Below are 23,338 nucleotides of genomic sequence, written 5' to 3' on the forward strand. Positions count from 1 at the left end.
AGTTTCTGTATAAACAACAGTACATAGTGTCATCTCAAAGTATCCAAGTTTCTAGACAACGCTGGCGAGGAGTTTGGAGTTTTGTTTTTGTTTTTGTTACTTGGACATATGCACTCAATGCCAGCAGAGACACATTTATCTCTCTTCTCCACCGATAAGCAATGCATTTTGATTCGCCCAAAGCAATTGTATATGTTTGTAGCCATGAACAATCCCTACTTTCAGAAAAAAAGAGGACAACATGTAGTCCATCATTATCCCGTTATGCCAGAGCCATATGCAAACTGTCAAACCTTTGTTGGTACAAGGTATGCATTTCCCAGTCCCCAGACCCGATACCAACCCGGTCCTTGCGGCCCCTCCTCTTACCCGCCTATAAGGCAGGTTAAATACATGTTATTTTTGACAGTACCAAAACTCAAAGACTCCCCATGAACCCCGCCCGTCCCTCATGCCTATGTCCTGGGTAAGAAAAAGATGACTTTTGAAACCTAATTCTTTCTGAAGAGGCTAGGAATGTCATTAACATTGACCTTGCCGTCCAGAATGCCGTCGACGAGCTTGAACAGAGGATACTTGTCCTCGATACCGCGCGCCCTCAAGAAGCTGCTGACTTCGCGCGAGGTCGAAATGCCCTGCAGCTTCTGCCCGTTGAGCTCCGTACGCTCAATCTCCTGAATGGACACTCCGCGCTCAACCGCCATCTTGGAGTACCGCCAGTTGCGGGCAGCGGTGCAGCTGACAATCATGTCACCCCACCCGGCACTCTCCTCCCAGAGCGTTGCTGGCTGGATGGTCTCGGGGTAGAACTCGCGAGCGAACTGGATGATCTCCAACATGCCACGACGCATGACGGCAGTCTTGGCAGTCATGTTCCAGCCGTGACCCTCCACAAAGCCACAGGCAATAGCGACGATGTTCTTGAGCGCACCGCCAAGTGAGACACCCACCACGTCAGACACCATCGAGACGGTGAAGTAAGGACGGCTGAAGAGTGTGTGAAGGACCTCGTGGTCCAGCGGGGGATAGTCTTCCGGGACGGGTGTGAGCTTCGTCTTGACAATCTGGCCACGAGAGTCGCGGTGCTCCTCGTAGGCCCCGTTGCCGTTGCCATTGGCTTGCCCGTTTCCGTTGGCCACGTGGCGGTCGCAAGGAGGTGTGTTGTAAGCAATGGTGGTCTCGCACCAGTTCTCGTTGGCGATTTCGCTGGCAATGTTGGCTCCGCTCAGGGCACCGCAATAAATCTCAAGCTGCTCGCCAATGAACTCGCAGATGAGTTCGATCTTGTCGTCGGTTACGGTCACACCCTTGATGCAGCTCACGCCGCGGGCATAGGGGAGGATCTTGCCCTTGAGTTGTCTGCAGATGTTGTTGATGAACTCGTGTGGAAAGTTGAAGATGAGAATGGTGGCGTCCTTGACAGCATCCTCGATGCTGGGGTTGGCGATGAGGTTGGTCGGCAGGTTAATGCCCTCGAGGTACTTTGTGTTTTGGTGCTTTGTGTTGATGACCTCGGTCAGGTTCCGAGTCTCGCCGTCAACTCTCACCTTCTCCTCGTACACCCACATCTGAACATCCTTCTCGAAAAAATCTGGGTGCTCGCTCGTGCTCTCAGCAATGACCTTGCCGACAGTGGTGCCCCAGTTTCCGGATCCAATCACTGCGACCTTGTGCTTGTGCGGAAAAGAGTCCGGTACGGTCATTTTGGCGGATTGAGAGTGTGTCGTACGGCGGTGAGACGGCTGCTGCTTGTTGTTGAGAGTGAGAGGGGCAGCTAATGACACAGCGATGTTGGAATAGCCAAGCGGTGGAGCAAGACCAAGAGGGTCTAGATTGCGGCAGCGGAGCGGGGTTGGACGAGGAGAGGGAGCGACGCCGCAATGGTGATCGGGATTGCTGAGGAGGTGAGATGAGAAAGCACGACTTTGCCGGCAAGTTCTGGCTTCGGGTGAGGGTCTGGCTTCGGCTTTGAGAATGGGGTACCGGGATGGGCCGCTATGCGAGTGGATATTCCGACAGGAAGAATGGGGCAGGTCCGGCGTCGAGCAAGGGAAGGGCGATAAGCGACAAGGCTTGGGAATGGAACAAGCAGCAGAGAAAATGGTCCGAAGCAGCAAGCGAGGGATGTTGGGACTCTTCTTGTAGTCCGCTAGTCGTAGTATCCTCATGAGCCAAAACAAAAGAGGCCGGGCGCGGGGACGGTGAGATGGGGCGGGGAGGGGGGGTCTGGATTCAAATAGGGGACTTTTCAACTGTCTCTGGCTGCTGGCTGTGTGTGTCTTTGTCAATCAGCTTGTGAACTGGTTCGATGACCGCCACTGGCCGGAAGTGCTGCGACGCGGTTGGCCCATTCCGAAAGGCATGACGCAAAGGGGGTTGCCAGGGAGGACTTAATTGGCAGAAAATTGTTCACCGCCTGCCTCTTTTCCCTTCCATTTTTATTTTAGGTCGTGGCTGACAGCTCAGCGCGAGCTTGTGATTGCGGGCCTTCCGTAACCACACACGGCTCGCCTCGGCCATCGCCGTTCAAACCTCCGTTCACCGAGGTCGCCAAGCCATCTCGGCCATAATCGACATACAGAATCTCTCATTCACCGAGGCTCTTATCAACATATCAGACCTTATCTCCGTGAGGGCCTCCTCCTCGCTCTGGAAATATCCTCACATTGATCACAAGACTCTGCCGAGGCTTGAAGAGCAACGGCTCCTGATAATGCGATAATTACCTGCCCATGCGCTGAGAATTTCTGCAATACAACCATGCCTCGGCCTTCAACACCAAGGCTGTTATCGCGAATACCACAGTGAATATGGCGATCGTTCCAATACGAGATGGTATCAACGGACCCCGGAGCACCGGATGCCGGCCCAGGACTTGAGCCGCATCACTTGGACGTCCGTGACAGAATCCCCTCGTGCTGTAGCCAGGGTCGGGCCGCTGCTTGGACGCCGGTGTTGCTGGGACATGCGTTTCTGCAGGATCAGTACCTACAGGATGAATGGGGCTTCAACATGCACATATGGTGGAAGTGCATAAGCTCGCTGCCAAACCATTCGCTTCTCGGGGTCGTCTGGAGTTTGTATATATAACACCACCGTTGGTACAGAATCAAAGTGGTGGTTGTCGAGTCAGAACCATCACCGTTGGAGGTCATCAAGGTTCACCATCGGCTGGCCTCTGCGATTCTTTTGCGATCTCTCAGGTGTTGCTCAATCAGGCCTTTGTCGACTTCCGACTCTGGATTTTGCCTAGGGAATAGGGCTCTTGCATAGGTATCCTGTTCTCGCTTTATCATTGAAACAAAGATCGATACCACGATGCTATCGTTCCAACATTCCAAGATGTGTCTTCGGTTTCGGTCACCTATAAGAGTTCCGAACAGCTACCTGTCGTGAGGCTTGTATGTTGCCAAGATGCCGCCGAGGACATCAACAGATCAAGTTCCAGCCGCAGCAGGGGGGGCCACGGGGCGGGGGTCAACAAGCGGTCTGGACTCTACGGCGTGCAATTCGCCAAGCCCCTCGATTCTGCGTGATGTCATCGAACATGGGCGCTGAGATGCGCTAAAACATGCGGGGCACCGGGCGACGGCTCTCCTAATATTTCTCACTCCGGCCTCGTCACCACCATCACCATCAGGCGGAAACAACGTGGGATCATTCAAGGGGAACACGGAAAGCTCCTCCTATAGACAAGTGGATGGCAGTTTGACACGGGTTTTGACAAGCGGAACCACCGGAGCTCATGAAGGAGGCTCGCCACCTATCACAATGTTTTGGGATCAAACCAAAACTGCCCCGCTATCGAGTCTCAGGAGGCTCGAAGCACCCACCATTTATATAGGGAACGGGCGAAAACATCGGACTCTCTCGGTGTCGGTGCTCACCTTGGAGCGGGATGGAAGAGATTTTGCTTCAGGTGCCGCTCCGATCGGGCTTGATGGATAGGTTGGTGCCATTGAAAATTGAAACCAACAAGGACCCCGCCGGGCCGCACTGTCGGTTGCCCGCTTGTGCCTGTCAATCTGACGACATTACAGTATTCTTGGATATCGCAGGCCCATGCATAGGCCTACGAGCCGGGGCGTTCTGCGCCTTTGAACTTCCATTTCCGTCTTTTCTCTCCAAGCCTCTGGACAATCCCATGGGACCTGCAGGCTGCAGACAGCGGCGTAGGTTTCCAAGTGCCCTGTTATTGTGTGCTGCTCCCACAACCCCTGCCTCTCAGGAGGTTGAATAGGAATGGCTTCACCCCATCCATGCCTTCCAACTTTTCTGCATCTGCTTTCTTCCCTGCATAGAGACCCCATACCCTTACAGTGCTGCTGTTCCCTGCTTTTCAGCTCCAACGATCCAAACCCGCACGAAGCTGTCCGAGAACCACAGAACCAAGCTCCGCTAAGCTGCCGATTCCCTAGCGCCTCGCGATTGACACGCAGGCCAACCTAACCTTGGTGTCAGACGGTTCCGCCCACAGGTAGCGAACCAGCTTTCGACGTGGCTTGTCACGACAGGGTGTCGGACTACTTTTTCGAATCGTACTTAGCTCGGGGTAGAGCTCTCTCTGTGATGTCCTCGCGACTTCTGCGCTCTCTCTGCCTCTGTTTCTGTCTCATCTGGTGCTTTTCAGACAGAAGAAGGAGGTAGATCATCTGCCTTTTTGGCACCATTTGGACCCGACGCGGGGCAACGTCCATTACCATTGGTACCTTACGGATACCGTACCTCGACTAGCTGCATCTACAGCTCCCTATTAGCTCCCAAGTTCGCCCCCCTTTTTTTTTTTCCTTCTTTCACCATGATCCCCAAAACCATGGTTTCCAACGAGGTTTACCTGCTGCCTCTCAACGATGATGGCTCGCCCCAGGTCGCCGGCGAGTACATCTATCTGGCACCCAAGACCAACGACCCCGTGACCATTCGATTTGCCATCGAGGGCACATCGAGCATCTGCCGCCATGGCAGCTTGTGGGTCAACATTCCCGAACAGGGACAAGAGTTCCGCCGGGACAAATTTCGAGAGTTCAAGTATGTTGGTTGTCTGGGAATGCAATACATGTCGTGCCACAAAGACTAATCTGTTTTACTAGGCTTGTCCCCGATTTCAACCGCACACTTGAGATCTCGATCCCCATCTACGAAGCCGGTGCTTATGCCTTTTACACCACATACGCCGAGCTGCCCGACCTTGCAAACAACTTGAAGCCTCAGACAAATGGCAATGCCAAGGTCCAGACCAAACAGACACCAACATACTACATCGATGTTGCACCACGGCTTTCTCTCGATGGTCAACCGCTGCCGCTGCCTGCACTGTCCGTATTCTCTATTATTAGCAAGTTTATGGGCAAGTATCCCAATGACTGGGAGAAACATCTCCGTGGCATCAGCGACAGGGGCTACAACATGGTCCACTTCACACCACTGCAAGTGAGAGGTGACTCGAATTCCCCATACAGTCTCTACGACCAGCTCGGGTGGGACCCAGTCTGTTTCCCTGGGGGTGAGAAGGATGTGAAGAAGTTGGTCGACAGCCTCGAAAAGAACCACTCTCTTCTCAGCTTGACCGACATTGTCCTCAACCACACAGCACACAACAGCGAGTGGCTTCTGGAGCACCCAGAAGCTGGCTACAATCTCACCACAGCACCATGGCTCGAGTCGGCATATCTTCTGGACACCAAGCTGCTCGAGTTGGGCTTCAAGCTGGGAGACCTCGGGTTGCCTACGGAACTCAAGTCTGTTGACGATTTGGTGCTGATCATGGGTGCGATCAAGAAGGAGGTCATTGCTGAGATCCGCCTCTGGGAGTACTATGTTCTGGACGTCGAACGGGATGCTGATGCGGCTGTCGAATCTTGGGTCGTTGGCCGGACCAACTTCCCAGACGGTTCCATCGGCAGCCATGGTCTAGACGGCCTTCGCTCTACTTCCCTTGAGGAACAAGCGCAATGGATCACCAAGCACGGTCTTCAAAACATGGATCGTCTAGGAGAGCGTTTTAGGAGGCGTGCCGACCCCAGTGTGGCTGCGGCCCTCTTATCCGTTCTGTTTGGCAAGTACGAAGGCAACAAGGGCAGCGCTGCCGACCAAGCCGCTGCTCGCAACGCCCTTGTCAAGATCCTAGACGTTGTCAATGTGCCCTTCTACGAGGAATACGACGCTGAAGTTGCCGATACTCTCCAGCAGGTCTTCAACCGTATCAAGTATGTCCGGTTGGATGACAACGGCCCAAAGCTTGGACCGATCAACCAGGCGAACCCCTTGATTGAGACTTACTTCACTCGTCTGCCTCTGAATGAGAAGACCAAAAAGCACAGGAAGGAGGACTTGGTGCTTGTGAACAACGGCTGGGTCTGGGGTGGAAATGCTCTGGTCGACAATGCCGGCCCTGAATCCCGAGTCTACCTTCGCCGTGAGGTTATCGTCTGGGGTGATTGCACCAAGCTCAGATATGGTGCCGGGCCTCAAGACAGCCCATGGCTGTGGGAACACATGACCAAGTATGCTCGCATGTTAGCCAAGTACTTTGCCGGCTTCCGCATTGACAACTGCCACTCGACTCCTCTTCACGTTGCCGAGCACATCCTCGACGAGGCTCGCCGCGTGAGACCTAATCTATATGTTGTCGCCGAGCTCTTTACGGGCTCCGAGGAGATGGACTATGTCTTTGTCAAGAGACTTGGCATCAGCTCTCTCATTCGTGAGGCCATGCAGGCGTGGAGCACTGGCGAGCTGAGTCGTCTTGTTCACCGTCATGGTGGTCGCCCCATTGGCAGCTTCGAGGTGGATGAGATCTCGAGTGCGGATGTTCGCAGTGGCTCCAAGACCAACGGCACAAACGGTACCAATGGTGCGAACGGACATTACACACGTGAGATCATTCGCCGCATCAAGCCAGTTCCTGTCCAGGCACTCTTCATGGACTGCACCCACGATAACGAGGTTCCTGCTCAGAAGCGCGATGCCCGTGACACGCTGCCCAATGCTGCCCTTGTCAGCATGTGCGCGAGTGCTACCGGCAGCGTCATGGGTTACGACGAGATCTATCCTCGTCTGATCGAGCTTGTCCACGAGACCAGACTGTACACATCCGAATCATCCAAGTTCCCAGTCAAGGTCGGCGAAGGCAAGGGTGGCATCGCTGGTGTCAAGAAGCTTCTCAACCAGATCCACACCCTGATGGGTATGGATGGCTATGATGAGACGCATATCCACCACGAAGATCAGTATGTCACTGTTCACAGAGTTCACCCAGTATCTCGCAAGGGATACTTCCTCATTGCCCATACCGCGTTTCCGGGATATGGAAACGGGAATGGCGCTTTCAACCCCGTCCACCTGACCGGCACCAAAGCCAAACACCTTGGTAGCTGGATGCTCGAGGTTGATGCAAGCAAAGAGGCTGTGGAAGAGGTTCTGAGCGACAAGAAGCTGCTCCGTGGCCTTCCCAGTCGTCTTATTGGTCTCCCTGGCGTTCGTATGGAGGTCAAGGGCCAAGACACCATTATCACTGTCCGCGAAAAGTTCCCTCCTGGCAGCATTGCGCTCTTTGAGACTTGGATCCCCGCGGCGGAGCACTCGAGTGGTTTGGACACCTTTGTTACGTCCGGAGCCAAGGCCGCGATGGCCGAGCTTGACCTGGTTGATCTCAACTTCCTTCTGTATAAGTGCGAGCCGGAAGAACGTGACGCCAGCGAGGGGAGAGATGGCGTCTATGACATTCCCGGACATGGCAAGCTTGTCTATGCTGGTCTTCAGGGCTGGTGGAGCATCATGAAGGATATCATCAGGGACAATAACCTGGCTCACCCACTGTGCCAAAACCTTCGTGATGGACAGTGGGTGCTGGACTATACCCTGGGTAGACTTGAGCGTGCGGCCAAGAAGGAGAACTACAAGCGGTTGGGTAAGCCTGCTGCGTGGCTCAAGGAGCGGTTCGATGCCATCCGTGGTATTCCTAGCTTCCTTCTCCCGCGGTACTTTGCCCTGGTTCTCAGGACTGCGTATATGGCTGCATTCGAAAGGGGCATTTCCCTCATGAACAACAATGTTCAGAAGGGGCAATGGTTCCTCCAAAGCCTCAGCATGGTGAGCGTTCAGCAGACTGGTCTTGTCAAGTCCGCCTCGCTCTACCCTGATCGCCTGGTCCCATCGCTCGCTGCTGGCCTTCCTCACTTTGCTGTTGAATGGGCTCGCTGCTGGGGACGCGACGTCTTCATCTCTCTCCGTGGTCTCTACCTCGGTACCGGTCGCTTCGATGAGGCCAAGGAACACATCCGTGCCTTTGCTAGTGTGCTGAAACACGGCATGATCCCCAACCTTCTCGGTAGTGGTAACACTCCGCGATACAACGCCAGAGACTCTGTTTGGTTCTTCTTGCAGTGCATCCAAGACTACACACGGATCGTTCCTGATGGGCTGTCGCTGCTTGACGAGAAGGTCAAGAGACGGTTCCTGCCATATGACGACGCCTACTTTGATACCGCCGACCCTCGTGCCTACAGCAAGGAGAGCACCATCCGCGAGATCATCCAGGAGGTCTTCCAGCGCCACGCCGAGGGCATGAAGTTCCGCGAGGCCAATGCCGGCCCTAACCTCGACATGCAGATGAGTGACAATGGCTTCAACCAAGAGATCAAGGTCGACTGGTCCAACGGTTTTGTGTTCGGTGGCAACCAAGACAATTGCGGCACTTGGATGGACAAGATGGGCGAAAGCGAAAGAGCTCGCTCCAAGGGCGTCCCGGGCACTCCCCGTGACGGCGCCGCCGTTGAGATCACCGGTCTGTTGTACAGCGGTCTCAAGTGGTTTGCCTCCCTCCACGAGCAAGGCAAACACGACCAATCCGGCGTCAGAAAAGCCGACGGCTCAACCATCACCTTCAAGGACTGGGCCGCTCTCATCAAGAAGAACTTTGAGCGCTGCTACTTTGTCCCCATCTCTTCCGAAGACGACAAGGACTACGACGTCAACCCTGCCATCATCAACCGCCGTGGCATCTACAAGGACTTGTACAAATCCGGCAAGGAATACGAGGACTACCAGCTCCGTCCCAACTTCCCCATTGCCATGACCGCCGCCCCGGATCTGTTTGTCCCTGAGCATGCCATGCACGCGCTTTGGATTGCGGACTCTGCCCTTCGCGGCCCGACGGGCATGGCTACGCTTGACCCGAGCGATTTGAACTATAGGCCTTATTACCGCAACAGTGAGGACAGTGATGATTTTGCGACGAGTAAAGGGAGGAACTATCACCAGGGGCCGGAGTGGCTGTGGCCTACGGGGTTCTTCTTGAGGGCGCTGCTCAAGTTTGATCTGATGAGAAGGGGGAAGGAGGATGCGGAGGGAAGGACGGAGGCGTTCCAGCAGGTGACGAGGAGACTGATTGGGTGTAAAGAGATGATTGAGCGGAGCCCATGGGCGGGGTTGACCGAATTGACGCAGAAGGGTGGGGAGGAGTGTGCTGATTCTGTGAGTTTCTTTTTGAAGTTATAACGATTGATGATGACGATGTGCTAATGCTGGATGCAGTCACCTACTCAGGCTTGGTCGGCGGGTTGCTTGATTGATCTTTATATGGATGCTGCGGAGGAGCAGGCGATTTTGGAGGCGAAGAGTTTGCCTCTGAGGTAGCTTGTTGGTTGGTGGTGGTAGCCATGATGATGATGATGACGACGACGGAACACGGGTGGAGGTCTTTTGTTTTCTTCGAGGGGGTGGTGGAACAGGTATAAAAACAGACATAGCATAGAATGGGTAAATTGGAATGGGAAATGGGTACAGTCGATGCCGAGATATTGGGGCTTTTGTGGTGCATGCGGATTACTTTGCCTAGCAAACAATTTTTGGATCGATCCCTCTTGGATGCTCTCTTGATGGCCAAACCATTGCCTGCTTTCAAGGCCTCTGAACTATTGCATAAGGCATATGGGCTATTTCTCGATATATAATCGCCGTTGGTAAGTGGTGCTGATAGAGGCCTATCTCAACATGCAGCATCCTTCCTCTGTCCAGAATGGTTGGGCAAGGTACCTAGGTCAGCTCACGGCAGCGGTAATCTTGCACCAAAGCAAACGCAACATCCGATCAGACATTTTCTGTTTGTGTGCTGAAACAGGAGAATGTGAGAGAGCTCGCGATGATAAGCCTACTAATCGTTGGTTGGATATAGAATGAAGAAGCAGTACGAGAAGAGAAAAGAAAAAGAGCAACTAAGAAAAGGGGTGAACATCCGAATGGGGTAGCCCAGACTGTCGCTACGCACTCAGCCAGCTGCACAAGCAGAAAGGGGGTGTCCTTCTAAAGTGAGTAGGAAAGGAAGCAAAAGGGAAAGAAAAAGGTGGCTGTGTAGGGGAGGGGGGGGGGGGAATAGATAGGAAAAAAGAGCTGTGCATAAAAACAGTTGATAAAAAATGAAGTTGTGTCCCCTCGACCGGAATCGAGCCGGTGACCTTTCGGTATCGATAAATTGCCATTTACAGCCGAACGTGATAGCCAACTACACCACAAGGGGATTTATTGTTTGTTGCATTGTCCACTTTAGAATTGTACCTATGTTGAGAGGGCCACGGCGAATTCGATCTGTCTTTTGTTCCAGAGTCGGATTTAAACTGCTACTGTACAAACCTGAGCGAAGATTGTTGAAACATCACCTGGGTAAGTCTCCTCACCAGGCCAGAAAGAAGGTCCTGATGTGGCTGTTTGGGGCGTGCGTGGTTTGAGGTTCGATGGATGACGAGTCTTGGGGGCTTGGCCAGCCTACGCCACAGCGGACGTCGTGTGGTGCAGAGGGGATGGAGAGTGCTCAGCCTACTTCAGAAGAAGACCCCAAAGAGTATTCAAAATGCCTCATCTCATGAATAGTATGCCTGTGCTTTGTAAAAGCGTCTTTACCAAACTTTCAAGGCCTTGATCTTGTCTCACAGTGCCGCAGCGGGCGCGCAACGACACACCAACAGCGTCACACCACTGCTAACTCGCAACATCACCGCCTCACCGCAACTATACCCAAGGAATCTCACTCTCAGCAACAGAATTCGTCTCTCCATTCTCCATATCAAACGGTATGCACTTTATATAAATACCTAACCCCTTTTATACTTGAACTTTCCCACCAACGCCCTTCACTCCCCTTTCTTTCCCTAAAAAAAAAAAAAAAAAAGGAGCGTGTAGGTATAACCAAAACCCAAAATCCACGTGTCCTATCCAAAACCAGCTCATTGCCCATCATCAATAATGCAAAAAAAAGGAGTGACTCGCCAATCCACCAAAAGATGTCCATCCATTCCCAATGTCTCCTCCCTTGGTAGATACCCGCCTGAACCAACCACAGCACACACACAATGCAGTGAGGAACGTTCCAAGGAAAGGTACAAAAGGTGGTGAAAAAAAAAGATATTATACTGCGTTTGTTTCAAATACCTACGTGAGAAGAACGAAAATTAGAAGGAAAAAAGCATCGAATAGCCCAAAAAGAAAAAAAAGGGAGAGTGATGGGGTATAATGCATCGAGAATTCCACTTCGAATGCACCAAAAAAAAAGATCCCTGAAACCTGGTTTTTCCCCTGGGCCCCTTTCCCAAACCAACCCGTCCCATGCACACACCGCACTGTTTTGGTGATATAGTGGGTGTTTAGTTCTGTGTGTTATTTACTTCTATACCTCTCTGGGTCTCCAGAGAGTATTGTGTTTGTGCAATGCGTAGTGAGTTGCTGATGAAGTCGATGCGGTTCAATATGATGTTGGACTGGTATCCAGAAAAACCACTCATTCCTGAGCCCCTCACGTCCTCTCCTTGACAATCCACCTCTTCTTCTCTTTCGGCTTCTCCTCGTAAACCCGGGCAGCGCTGAGGGGCGCTGGTTCGAACATGCCGGCTGATGGACGATGAATTGACCCAGAGTTGCTTTCGTTTGGCACGACTCTCCCTGACTCGGTGGCATGCGCGAGGTTGGCACCCAAGGCGTACTGGCGGTCCTTCTTACGCAGGTATCGTTTCCTCCAGATGCAGGCGCCAACCCAGATACCGACTATCGCCACCACCATGATCACCAAGAAAATTACCCATTGGTAATGTGTCTCGATCCTGTAAGCCTTGGTTAGCCAAAAAGTCTCGGGTGTCGCGAAAGTGTCGTCTTACCAGGTGCCGCCAGTAGAGTTCTGCGCGGGCCGCACTGTCGATGTGGACGTCGTTTGTTGCCCGGCAGTGGTGGGTTGTACATTGGAGCAAAAGCCCGAAAACCACTGTTGGATTCTCGAGTAGGCAGACGGGTCAGATGCACACGCATCGGGGCATACTCCTGTAGTGCCCGTCTTCCAGGCCGCCAACTTAGGGTCGTTGCAGAAGCAGCTATTGTAGACGCTGTTGTCGGCTGGGGGCGCACCTGGTGGTACGCAGCCTCCGTTGACATCGTATAGAACACCACAATCCTTCACACAAGCAGGCAGCTGCCCCTCGGGAATAAGAACGATGTCTGCAGTGAACAGTCAGTACGGGGCTGTGGGAAACACAAGTCGGTTACATCTCGAAATTGACGTTGCGCAGTACGTCCTTCAGGGAGATGAGCGATGGTAGTTGAACGTACCCATTGCGAAGAATGTTGGCAAACAAGATTGAAGCTAGTGTAAAGTGCCTGCAGCTAATATGTTGTTGATTGACGATGGGAGGCTGTCGATGTGTCGCAAATCCCGACGGAAAGAAACCGCTGCTGGCTGCAGGAAACCACGATGCAGTGATCAGCAGGACAGCCAACCGATCGCCTGGAGGGCTGGTGACGTTGACACAAGCGCCCGCCTGTCGTCCGAAAAGCCAATTCTCCTCTGACAGGCGCCCGAAAAGTGTTTAAACTAGCGGCGACCGGGAACGTCGGAGAGATAGAAGAAAGAAGGGATGCAGACAAATGCTGTTGTTTGTTTCCTTCGTCCTGGATCGATTCGGAGAGGGTCTTTGTTCGGTCGTCGGCACTTGGGTGACGTCGCTATCGGTAAAACAGTCGCTTTTCCTTCCTTGGTATCCCTCTCAAATACTGCCAGCTCCGTTTCTGGAGTCGGCCAAGTCTTTGTCGATTCGTTGTTTGTCGAAGCCGAAGAAAACAGCCCAGGAAGCCAAGATGCAAGTGTCGGGATGTCGTCGTCGCTTATAATCCGTACCGAGCCACCTTTCACAATTTCAGATCTCTCAAGAGCGAGCGAATGGTCCTTGAATTCGTCCTTCTTCCTCAATCCACTGTCGCCGTCGAAATGGCGCGAATAACGAGCGTCGTTGGTGGTGGTGGGAACGAGGGGAGGGTGGATGAGCAAGAGGGAAAGGGAAAAACAGGGAAAATGGCGGTGGTGCAGAGGCAATAGGAAAATCAGCGAGTGAGAGGCGGGTGTGAGTGGTCGTCACTGGTCAGACAAAGTTGGCGGGCTGCAACCTGGAATCGGTCGCTAGCTCCAAGCAGTTCGGGTGGGCTGGGGTCGGTGGCCCGGTCCGATGGGCTGAGTGATCAAGCACAAGCAGTGAATCAATGGAGGAGCGGTTGGCGGTCTGGTCTGGCTTCCCTTTCGTTTGGGCGGCATTCATCAAATCCCCCAAAACGCGCGGGTCCGCTGTGAAGGCTGCTGACGAAGCACCCTGGCAGTGTCTAGACACACACTGACGGCCACTGACACCCCAACGCATGGCGAGTGATCACGGTGGCATCCAACGCAATTCAATGGCATGGGCCAAGCAGCACGGGCCCTTAGGTCCCTACACCCTCAATGTGGCCGTAGCACGTTTGGTATAGCGGCCAAATTGTGGGCGTGAGGGCGCCGCGCTGCGCTCTCACTTCTCTCGTATGGAAGTAATTACCTCTTCTATACAGTAACCCCCGGGCCGGTGATTATCGTGTTCCCGTTGGAGCATTCCTTCGTTTCTTTCAGCCCACCTTGATTTCACCTTCATTCAGCCCTCAAGGTGTCTCGGCAGGGGACCCCGCGCCTCCAATCGATTCACGTCATGGCTCAACTTTCTCAGACATTTGGAAGGCTGAGGCGCAACAAGACAGAACAAAAGACCAGACAGCAGGGCATGGCATGACAAGTCCCAACCATGACAAGCCCAGGCAGCTTTTTTACCATCAACAACACAACCAACACCGAGTTTAATAGGATCCGGCTCGACCGGACGAAAACATCAACCGACTCCCAGCGTTCAATGACACGCCATCAGCGGGAAAAAAGCGGGCCATGTACATGTTTCGTGGGCCCCTGTTGCACACCCCACAATTACCCAGAGCGCCACCAATCAGCTGGGACGCGCCGGGGCGATTCACCGTTCGCTGCTTCGGTGCCGTTCGTGCCTGGACCTGTTTTCGCATTTTAGCCATAACGTTGCATTATTGAAGTATGCAAACCACCACCTACCCCAAAAGGTTGATATTTCTCTTTTTTGCATCCGTATAGGCTGGTGGGTGTATGTAATAGCTCACGTAATAATCGCTCGTGTTTGTGTGCGTCCTTGCTTTGGTGGTCGGGGGCCCAGGGATAACGTCAGACCAGTGCTAATTATCAGCCACAAGGCGTGAGGGGGAATGCAAGGTACCGGGCATCATGTCCGCGCGGCAGCAGGAACGGTATGCCCCATCGGAGTGAACCTACATGCGTTTTTGGCCATGGCGTTCAGCTTATGTGGCTGATATTGTTGATAGGACAGCAGTCGGGAAATCGTTGGGGGTTCGAAAAGACTCGACATTGGTCAGTTTGACATTATATGAGGACTTCATGCTCGAGGAAAGATTGAGGTACCTCAGATACTCATGGAGAACATATCAGGAAGCTAAACTCCGATCCTGGGTGAGAAGGATTATGTCAAAACTCGAAGTGAGCAACAACAAACCAAAGATTCCCGAATCGGATGATGACAAGGCGGAAAGGTTGAACCCAAAGTAAAGGTCAAAGTCCAGACCTCGGTGGGGTCAAACTCGCCTCTAGCAAGTCGGTGTGAACAACCAGCACATCACGAACCAAGAAAAAAAAAAAAAAAAAAAAAAGAGAGAAACACTCAGCTGTTAAGAAGACCCAGAAACAGCCACAATCTGAAAAATCGCCCGACCCGCGGCTACACCTACCGCAACACCTCCCCAGAAAGTCCCTGCATGGGTTTCGACCCTACCCTAGATTCTGTAGGATACCGCCCCTCCAGAAATAACTGACCATCCTTCCTCGACGTCATCAAACGTTGAACAGTACCTAGATCAGGCATCCTCTAGTTCTGTACCCATCTCACACGTCTAATCTTGCCTCTTTAGCTATTGTCCTTCGCCTGCCGCTGTGGCAAAAAGAAGATCACTCGGCTCCGAGGTATAACAACAAGCTGCCCGGTAGTAGTTGCCTTCTTTCCTTTTCTGGATTTTCTCGCATGAGGATGGCCTGGTGTTATCAAGACTGATTTTCTCTCTCTGTGTGTGTGTGTCACCCCTTTGAAGGATTGATCCCCCAACCCACGACCACGTGCTGTGATGGGCTTTCTGTGTGACGGGAAACCCGGCGCCCCCGGCAGTCCTTTCCGAAGTGAGGTTGATAGGCGCCTAGAGGTTACCTAGGGGTAGGTGTGGAATTGACCAATACCGCGGCTTCCCAGGTTTGTTTGATAAACGTGGCGATAAAAGAGACAGTTCGCAATGTCAAGAGGGGAGAAACATACATGACATTTGGCAGGACGCACTGTCAAATGAGGAAACATACCCCCAGCCTTTCGCCCTGGCGGTGAGGGTTTACTTGAAGGGATATACCCAGGTTTGTTTTCAGGTCTGCTGGGTTTGGCTGAATAGATCAGACGGTGACATGATGGTAAAACATTATACAATTCTTGCAGGCTTTGGTCATACAATCAACAAAAAAAAAAAACCCCTTTTTTCATTGCTTTTCATGCCACCCTTCAGGTGTGTCTCCCGAGGCTCGTGGTCGGCGCCTAAATGGGGAAATGTTTGAGAGTGGGTGACAACGTGGCTGTTGGTGAGACTGAAGATTTTTTGCTGGTTTACAATGACGTCTGTTGTCTTTGAACAATATGTCTATCTGTTTGGCGCATGTTGAGCTGGGAGGGCGTGAAAATCGGGCCAATCGGACGGGGTGTGAAGAGAGCCTTGGGCTCTTCCTCTCTGTCGATGCCGATTCGGATCGAGATGAAAGAGAGCTTTGGTTGCCCTATCCCGAGCGTGGTGGTAACCAGAGTGAGAGGGGCAAAACCGCCTCTCGTTGTTGATCCATTGGATGCTTGGCGATGGTGTCTTGAAACAAGAGAGGCACCTTTGATCCAATGTGCTGTCCGGATTGGGCCGCATGCCGTGCAACTTTGTGCAATATGAATTCAAATCATGAATGAGGCAGAGGAAGCCACCACGCCATGGCATCGGTAAAGAATAAAGTAGTTCGGACCGGTGGAGGCTGAGAATAACCTTCTGAGGTATTGTTCTCGCGTGTTCCGAGGGTGTAAACCCCCCCTTGTGCTACGGGTAGTGTTGGCTTGTGACCTGGGATTTCGGGGCCTTGTTCTTCGTAAGGGATTGTCCGTGGACAGTCGTCTGAGTGTTTCGGCTACCAACACCGAAGCTGTTTAAAGACGTGGTCAACGCAAAGCTCTTGCTTACCCTATTTTTCGGCTCGGAGCTTCTAACTCGGACATATTGTGTGACCACCACGTTTGAGGTTCTTGGCTGGGACCAGGGAATCATCAGATGTTCCCCCTCACATGGGCAGGGATTGCTTTCGGCCGTTAATACTTGCTGGAAAATATAAGCCTGATGGCACTGTAAGATACCCAGGTAGAGCAACCTTGGGCGATTGGGTGCCCCTGGGCTGGATGAGGATGCGTGGCATGCATTAGTGCCGGTATTTGAACTGATTGTGCCAACCACATGGGATTGCTTCCTTGGGGAGACATTCTGGGGGTACATCTTCACGGTGTGGCGGTGTTGTACGCTGAATCCCTTCCCAAGCTGGTACAGGATGAAATTTGACGCCAGAAAGTGAGACATCGATGGAGCAGGTCAATGATGCTGTCAAACTCTACCGAAGTTGCTTCACTGCAACGTTGTCAGCAGTTGATTTTGGTTCTCGCAGATCCTCGGGTCGAGCTTCTCGACGATCCTCGAGTACCATGGTATAGGCTGCTTCTTGGATGTTCATCATCATATTTCACCTTGATTGTATAGTGCAAGCAGTCCCGATGCGATGGATCTGCAGCACTAACCCGTCGAAACGGTGACGCTACCGAGTACAAAGACTTGTCTGTGTTATTGTGGGAGTGCCCACGACGGCTGCATGGACCCTTCTTCCTGACGATCCCGCGCATGGTTAAGTGTCTTGAACTTTGATGGCGGAAGTCATCCTAGACGGGTTACTACGTCTCTTTTTGACCATTCGGAAGCTTCAAATGGTCTCAAAAAAGACTAGGAACACCCCTGAGACGCATCATTGCCGCTCGGTCTGGAACAGCCCGTCCGCACCCACCTCGCCTAACGTTGGTGTTCAACATTAATACAACTGCATCCACCCGGTCCTGGCAAGGCAACTAGAGGGGTAGATAGCCTTATAGGACCGGCGAACTTTTGGAGAACCTTGCTGAGGATATCATTTGGTGGGATGTCCGGGAGGCCTGTTGGCAGCAGCTGAAAGCTCAACTCCTTCTCAGACAGCAGACAGCAGGGCAAGCTCAATACGAAGAGCTAGAACGTCTTCTTGTGCCTGAAAAGTCTCTGTTTCAGACCCATTAACTGCCCGTAAGACAGCCTAGTACAGCAAGTGCCTGGGTAAGTGCCTAGGTAGGTATAAGCTCGCAAGTGACAGGTGCCAGAACTCAGTATCTGCCATCAGTTACGCATGAGGGATGACCCAGCTATAAATTCCATGTCGCACAACACCGGCCCAGCTCGGAGGCCCGTTTGCCTCCTGGCGGTGAGCCAACAACTATCTTCCGACCTTTGTCTATTCGAGTCGACCGCTCCGTGTTTTCTGAGACAGAGCCATTGACATCCATCAACCTTGTGCTTGACGCCCACGAAGACGAATATCATCCGAGACATGCCGGAAGTGACCCTCGAGTACATGCAGGAAGACAGGCCATGTGAGAAGGAGCAACGCGGGATGTATGACATGACAATCGAATTTCCACTCCGGGATGGAGTGGGCTGTAGACACCCCTTGCGGCAGGCTGTCGACGAGTGGGTTGACAGCTAGTACCAAGTACTGCCGAGGTGATTCTATCGTGGGCGAAGATGATCATCCATATACGAAGACAGAGTGGCTGGCAAGTTGAAAATATCTATAAAGGCCTGGTCCCTTGAAGGAAAGCCCCGAGTATTTTCATCAGCCACCAGCACCAAAGCAAGATCTCAAAAGAAGAAGAACACACCTTCGACACTTCCTCGGCCATATCTACAACACAGCACACATCTATCAACATGCCAGAAAATGCAGGAACCAGCTCTTCCCAGAGCTCAACTTCAAGTGCCACCTTGTCAGGTGCGTCTGGATACTCTTCGTATCCAAGGTAATCCAAAGCCCGTCGCCGGTTAGTACACTGCTGTCTACTCATATTTGCCCTCAACCAAGTAGCTGACCTAGGCTTCAGGTAAATCACGATGGATGAGATCGTTGGAGTGATAGTGTATAAGCATGTTTTCGGTTTGCCAGGAGGTCAAAGGTGTTGGGTAATCATTGATTTCGACAGTGGAGTGGTGGACATATTTGTTTATCTTGGGGTCTGAAATGGGGCGGCTTTTGTGCTATTTGTTTGTTTTCTTCGGTTGCTGGGTTTCTGGCTAGATGTTGCCACTGCGGTGGTGATGGCGTCTTTGACTACGAACTTCTCTCGCTTGTTCAATTAGATACCTTGAAATGATGGGTGAAAATCTAGGTCGCGTATGGCTTGCGGAGCCAAGGTGTGAAGTGATGAAGTGATGTATTCCGTAAATGTGAATTATGAATTTTGTGCGAGCATGTCCAACGGCCAAGAGAGCCAGTGGCCCCAATCCGGGCCAAGATATGCTGCGATACTTCTGAGTAGGTGAGCTCCTGAATCTGCAACATGCCAAACGTCTCGACTCAGGTGTAGGTAGAGTGCCCAGTAGCCCATCACGGCAATCGCCTCTGGTCGTCGCTGGGCAAGCAACTCGGTGAACTCTGATGGTACGGCTGCAGGCCTAACCCAGTCGTCAGCGAATACCAAACTTATGGTTCAAGATAGGAAGGTACTTGCCACATGAAGATCATTAGATAGCGTTCATTGCGCACGTCATTGCCCAGAATCCTGTCAAACCCAACTTGCAGATAAGCCGCAGCTTTGAGACAGGCCTCTTTCGACTGAGCGTCGAGACTGAGTGACTCAGAAATGAGATGTCGAAGATAGTCGCAATGACTCCCCAGTGGCAATGACTGGGAAATGCTAATCGCCCAAAGAACAAGGTGTTTGATATCAGATTCGAGTAGAAGCTCCCATGCACTGATCGACACGCCTTTCAAACCACCAGAGATTGAAAGAAACTGAAGATAGCGGTCAAGAAACCCATCCAGATTCGTATCGCGCTTAGCGAGCAGATCGGCGAGTAAATGCCGGCTGAGCAAAGAACAGTAGAGGAGAAGGGCGGAGCAGTTGTTCTGGTCAATCTGAGCCTTGGCTGCCGTCTCGTTGTAAATCGAGATGGCCCTTGTTTGAAGATGCATCGCGTGCTCTGAGAAGAAGTCGGACCTGTCGGGGAAAAGCGCAACCAACCTTCGCGCGCACACTGCCAGCATCTGGTGCATCAAGTACGGAGCTTGAAGAGCGCATCTGAATAAGAGTTTCGAGGCAAAGTCGTGTAGCTCCTCGTTGAGTTCTGGTGCGTGATCAGAGAATTTGAACCGGATCATGAGCTCCATATGAGCACTGTTGACATCGTGACAGAGATGAGAGCTTGGATGGCCCAGCTCGGGTAGGGGGACACCAGGAACAGGTGCTGCATCGCCAATTGTGCCCACGGCGACATTTGACATCGGCGAGCCTGACAGTGATCCTGGTGGTGATACCGCGACTCGATCACCAGCGAATGATACGGGTGCCCCGTCGGTCACTGGTGAGGCATAGCTACAGTCTCGGCCGGAGAGCGTACAGATGATGCATTTGGGGCGTTGCTCGTCACACTACATCCAGAGAGGTTAGCAATAAAGTTTTGAAACCCAACGGGAGCTAGTTAGGTAGGTAGGCACCTTGACATGACGTCGTTTGCACTCGAGGCATCCCGCCCGTGACTTCTTATGACTTCTTCGAAGCATGGTTTGTGTCAGCACCAAGAATTGGCTGTTGATCAAGCGGGTGTAGGAAGTGGCCCTCTGAAACTCCAGAATTTCAGGGATCAGATCCACCAGATGCGGTTGGATTGGTGGATAGTTCCAGGCCTTAGGCCGGCTCCTTGACCGCGATCTCCGCTAAAGAAGGTTCGACCCGGGGGTAACCTCGAAGTTAGAGATCTCAAAAGTGTGAAAGAAATTCACCAGTAACGTGGTCATTCTTATACAATTAGATTGTTCTTGGTGTATTTAATTTGCTGACCTTGACTGCGGCCAAGTCGGGTAAGCACTTCGCTCCCATCGAGTTCTAGATCAAGTTTAAATCATTGATTCATCCCACGCTGAATCAAAGTCCGATAAATCGCCCTAGGAGGTCGACCTAAGAAACTCCAGCTCACTAGCACTAAGCCACTAATGGCAAATTAATAGTATTGTTTGCTGCCGGGCGTGAGGATGCGGCACTGTCGTGAGAATTGATTGGGCAGTGATCTGATTGTGTAAAAATGCCCATCGGATAGTTTCAGACCTCGGATGACAAATGGCGCCTACAATACTACTTCTTGCTACAACCATATCCAAGGTCAGTTCAAAACTATTGGTCTCACATAATCTCAACCCCCGACTGGCACGGAGCATTCTGTCCTTCTGCTCACGCTCAAATAGGGTCCTCCTGCGGATATATGCGGGTGAGAGCGGGTGTATGAAAACCATATGATTGCTCGACACTATAAGGGTCAACCTCAAGGCGAACAGAGGTGACGTTAGGAGGAGACAAGCAAGACAACAAGCTTATCTAACGATGATAAGCTGACTCCACGGCTATGTTCAGGTAGGTAAGGTGTACAGCGACCTGCCAAAGTATCTCATCGATAATCAGCTGTGGCACATCTTTGCGTTCAAAATCTTGTGGTTGAAGGCGTCGAGTCGAGATACATACCAGATAGTTCCAATGTTTGTTGAAGAAAAGGTCCAAAATCATGCAAACGAAAAAGAATATCGAAAACTGTGAGCCTGAAATTTGTCCAATTGGAAAGCACACCGACTGCCTCGTTTGATGAGGACCCAGCTGGCTGGTTCTTGGGACCACCGTGGCAGGGGGGTTTCCCCTGCTAGTTTCCGCCATGAACTCCACGCTCTCCCGATGACGATCCTTCCCCTAGACGCGCTTCGAAATTCAAACTCAGACGCGTCTTCTATTTTGCTCTTCATTCTCGAGTGGTGTGAGCAAGATCAGGACCGCACTCCTTGTTGGCCCCTATCTGAGTTCTGTGGCTGGATTTCAACCATTGAACCACTCCTTTTGGGTCGGTTTCATCATCTCCTGACTTTTGACTCGCACAATCCGAGTCCACAAACATCATGTCATCATGGGTAAACCACCTGCACATTCCAGATGCACATCAGAAACTCCACTAACACATACCCAGGTGTTCCGTCCTCCCGTGGCACCATCCACAGGCGTCATGCCTATCTCAGCTCTCCTCTCGCCTCAGCCAGACGCTGATAAAGAGAACCATGGCCCCGCTGCAAGCAAAAGCCTAAAGCGCAAGTCCCTCGATGACCATGCCATTGCCCCAGCAGGATCAGGCATGTCCCTCGACGACATCGACCTCGAAGGCGTACCAATCGACATGAACTGCGACCAGGTCCGTCGCAAAATCAATAATATTCTCGATTCCGCCGCCATGACCAAAACCGCCTTCGCCCGTGAGATTGGCGTCAGCGTCAAATCGCTTTCAGGCTTCTTGGGTGTCCACGGTCCCTTCAACGGCTCAGGCTTCGCCGCCTATGAAAACGCCTGGGAGTGGTTCAAGAAGAGGGAGATGCTCGGTATCCCTCTGCTAGTAGGGAAGAAACAAAAGACTTCCGCCACCACTGCTGCCTTTGCTGCTCCTGCTGTCCCTGTGGCCCCAGCCCCCGCAACCGCATCCAAAGCCAAACCCTCCGCTGCCTCTTCGGTTCCTGATATCAGCGGAATTCACCTGGAAGGTGAGGAAACTGACTCCGTCCCCGTCTATGACTCTTGCGACGAAATCCGCCGTAAGATCAACCTACATCTCAAGAAAGACGGCGTCACTCAGGCGTCTTTCCTCCGGGACATCTACGCCCAGCTTCGCGGCCCCAGCAAGCCAGGAAAATGCTTCCAGAGCGTGCAGCTCCAGCGATTTAGGGGGATGAAGGGGAGTAACTGTGGGGTGAAATCAGCGTTGTATTACGGGGCTTATGTCTTTTTTGAAAAGATCCGGATCAAGGAGGGGAGGCCGAAGACGAAGCATAGGTTGGAAATGGAGGGGCTTTGGGGGGCAGCAGGGGCGGATAGGGAGCATGATGGGAACACTAGGGTTTGGGTCTTGGGTGTGGCGAGCAAAGGAGGTGGTGGGAGGGGGAGGGGAGGTGGGGGGTATGCTTACTTTTGATTAGGGGGGCGACGGGTGGTAGAGTTGGTTTGGTATGATGCTGCTGGTTATCGATGATATTTGGAAACTACCTACCTTATACTTGGGGGATGACTTTGAATGGCGTGGTTTAATTTGGCGGGAGGAAAGGGGGCGGCTTTTTGTAATATTCAAGTTAGCGATCTTATAATATGGTACTTATCGGTGCTCAGTGTGCTCAAAAATAATCCAGCATCTTACATTTATTCTTTTCTGTTGCCTTTATAGGCCAGTCATGCAAGATCGTGCCTCGAAGGAAAGGTTTTGGGCGAACCTAAAGGATCACCTCGTGACTGTCGTCTAAGTTTGAAATATACGTTGGCCTGTCTGCAAAAAAGGCAGGTGAGCTCTGGTGGGAGTGGATGTTCCGCGGGCGTTATGACCATTCCAATCACAGGACCTTCCTCCACTTCATTCGCCAATACACAACTGAGAACCACGTGGTGGAAGCCGCCGATGACAACAGCGATACTCAATGGTGAAAATGTATGGATGCTTGCGGTCTTGCCGTCGAAACCCAGGACGCCATCGTGGATCCGCAGTTCACCTATCTCCGCCTGTCTAAATCTTGCCTGCACTGGATGAATCACACAATGGATATGCGCTACGC

The 23,338-nt window shown here is 52.2% G+C and overlaps 5 protein-coding genes and 1 non-coding gene across 6 annotated transcripts; 3 read left to right on the forward strand and 3 right to left on the reverse strand.

The window, feature by feature from the left end:
• Positions 1 to 339: 339 nt before the first annotated feature.
• On the forward strand, positions 340 to 9,884 carry GDB1 (bifunctional 4-alpha-glucanotransferase/amylo-alpha-1,6-glucosidase). Its single transcript, XM_062941866.1, has 3 exons — positions 340 to 5,028; positions 5,091 to 9,474; positions 9,535 to 9,884. Exons 1-3 carry the CDS (start codon positions 4,799 to 4,801, stop codon positions 9,634 to 9,636), a joined length of 4,716 nt encoding a protein of 1,571 aa, XP_062804768.1. The 5' UTR covers positions 340 to 4,798; the 3' UTR covers positions 9,637 to 9,884.
• GPD1 (glycerol-3-phosphate dehydrogenase) lies at positions 492 to 2,168 on the reverse strand (the record flags this gene model as incomplete). The annotated part of the gene is made up of 1 exon (XM_062941865.1): positions 492 to 2,168. The coding sequence occupies one exon, from the start codon at positions 2,166 to 2,168 to the stop codon at positions 492 to 494; it is 1,677 nt and encodes a 558-aa protein (XP_062804769.1).
• A 542-nt stretch (positions 9,885 to 10,426) lies between the features above and the next one.
• Positions 10,427 to 10,516, forward strand: QC764_0007590. Its single transcript has one exon. It is a non-coding gene; the product is annotated as a tRNA-Tyr (tRNA).
• A 482-nt stretch (positions 10,517 to 10,998) lies between these two features.
• On the reverse strand, positions 10,999 to 14,990 carry QC764_106210 (uncharacterized protein). The gene is made up of 4 exons (XM_062941867.1): positions 14,774 to 14,990; positions 12,589 to 14,712; positions 12,144 to 12,477; positions 10,999 to 12,089 (listed from the first exon to the last, which is right to left on the reverse strand). The coding sequence occupies exons 2-4, from the start codon at positions 12,590 to 12,592 to the stop codon at positions 11,786 to 11,788; spliced, it is 642 nt and encodes a 213-aa protein (XP_062804770.1). The 5' UTR covers positions 12,593 to 14,712; positions 14,774 to 14,990; the 3' UTR covers positions 10,999 to 11,785.
• Positions 14,991 to 19,198: 4,208 nt separating this feature from the next.
• QC764_106220 (uncharacterized protein) lies at positions 19,199 to 20,278 on the reverse strand (the record flags this gene model as incomplete). The annotated part of the gene is made up of 2 exons (XM_062941868.1): positions 19,199 to 20,146; positions 20,213 to 20,278. The coding sequence occupies 2 exons, from the start codon at positions 20,276 to 20,278 to the stop codon at positions 19,199 to 19,201; spliced, it is 1,014 nt and encodes a 337-aa protein (XP_062804771.1).
• Positions 20,279 to 21,388: 1,110 nt separating this feature from the next.
• QC764_106230 (uncharacterized protein) lies at positions 21,389 to 22,710 on the forward strand (the record flags this gene model as incomplete). Its single annotated transcript, XM_062941869.1, has 2 exons — positions 21,389 to 21,664; positions 21,721 to 22,710. Exons 1-2 carry the CDS (start codon positions 21,653 to 21,655, stop codon positions 22,708 to 22,710), a joined length of 1,002 nt encoding a protein of 333 aa, XP_062804772.1. The 5' UTR covers positions 21,389 to 21,652.
• Between the last annotated feature and the right edge of the window lie 628 nt (positions 22,711 to 23,338).

This window comes from Podospora pseudoanserina, chromosome 1 (assembly GCF_035222485.1).
Source record: "Podospora pseudoanserina strain CBS 124.78 chromosome 1, whole genome shotgun sequence".
Lineage (NCBI taxonomy): Eukaryota > Fungi > Ascomycota > Sordariomycetes > Sordariales > Podosporaceae > Podospora > Podospora pseudoanserina.

Coding starts and splice junctions, on each gene's coding strand:
- QC764_106210 (XM_062941867.1), bottom strand. Junction 12,090..12,143: donor AACTCTACTGGCGGCACCTG/GTAAGACGACAC, acceptor CAAGGCTTACAG/GATCGAGACACATTACCAAT.
- GDB1 (XM_062941866.1), top strand. CDS start 4,799: ATGATCCCCAAAACCATGGTTTCCAACGAGGTTTACCTGCTGCCTCTC. Junction 5,029..5,090: donor GACAAATTTCGAGAGTTCAA/GTATGTTGGTTG, acceptor CTGTTTTACTAG/GCTTGTCCCCGATTTCAACC. Junction 9,475..9,534: donor GGGAGGAGTGTGCTGATTCT/GTGAGTTTCTTT, acceptor TGCTGGATGCAG/TCACCTACTCAGGCTTGGTC.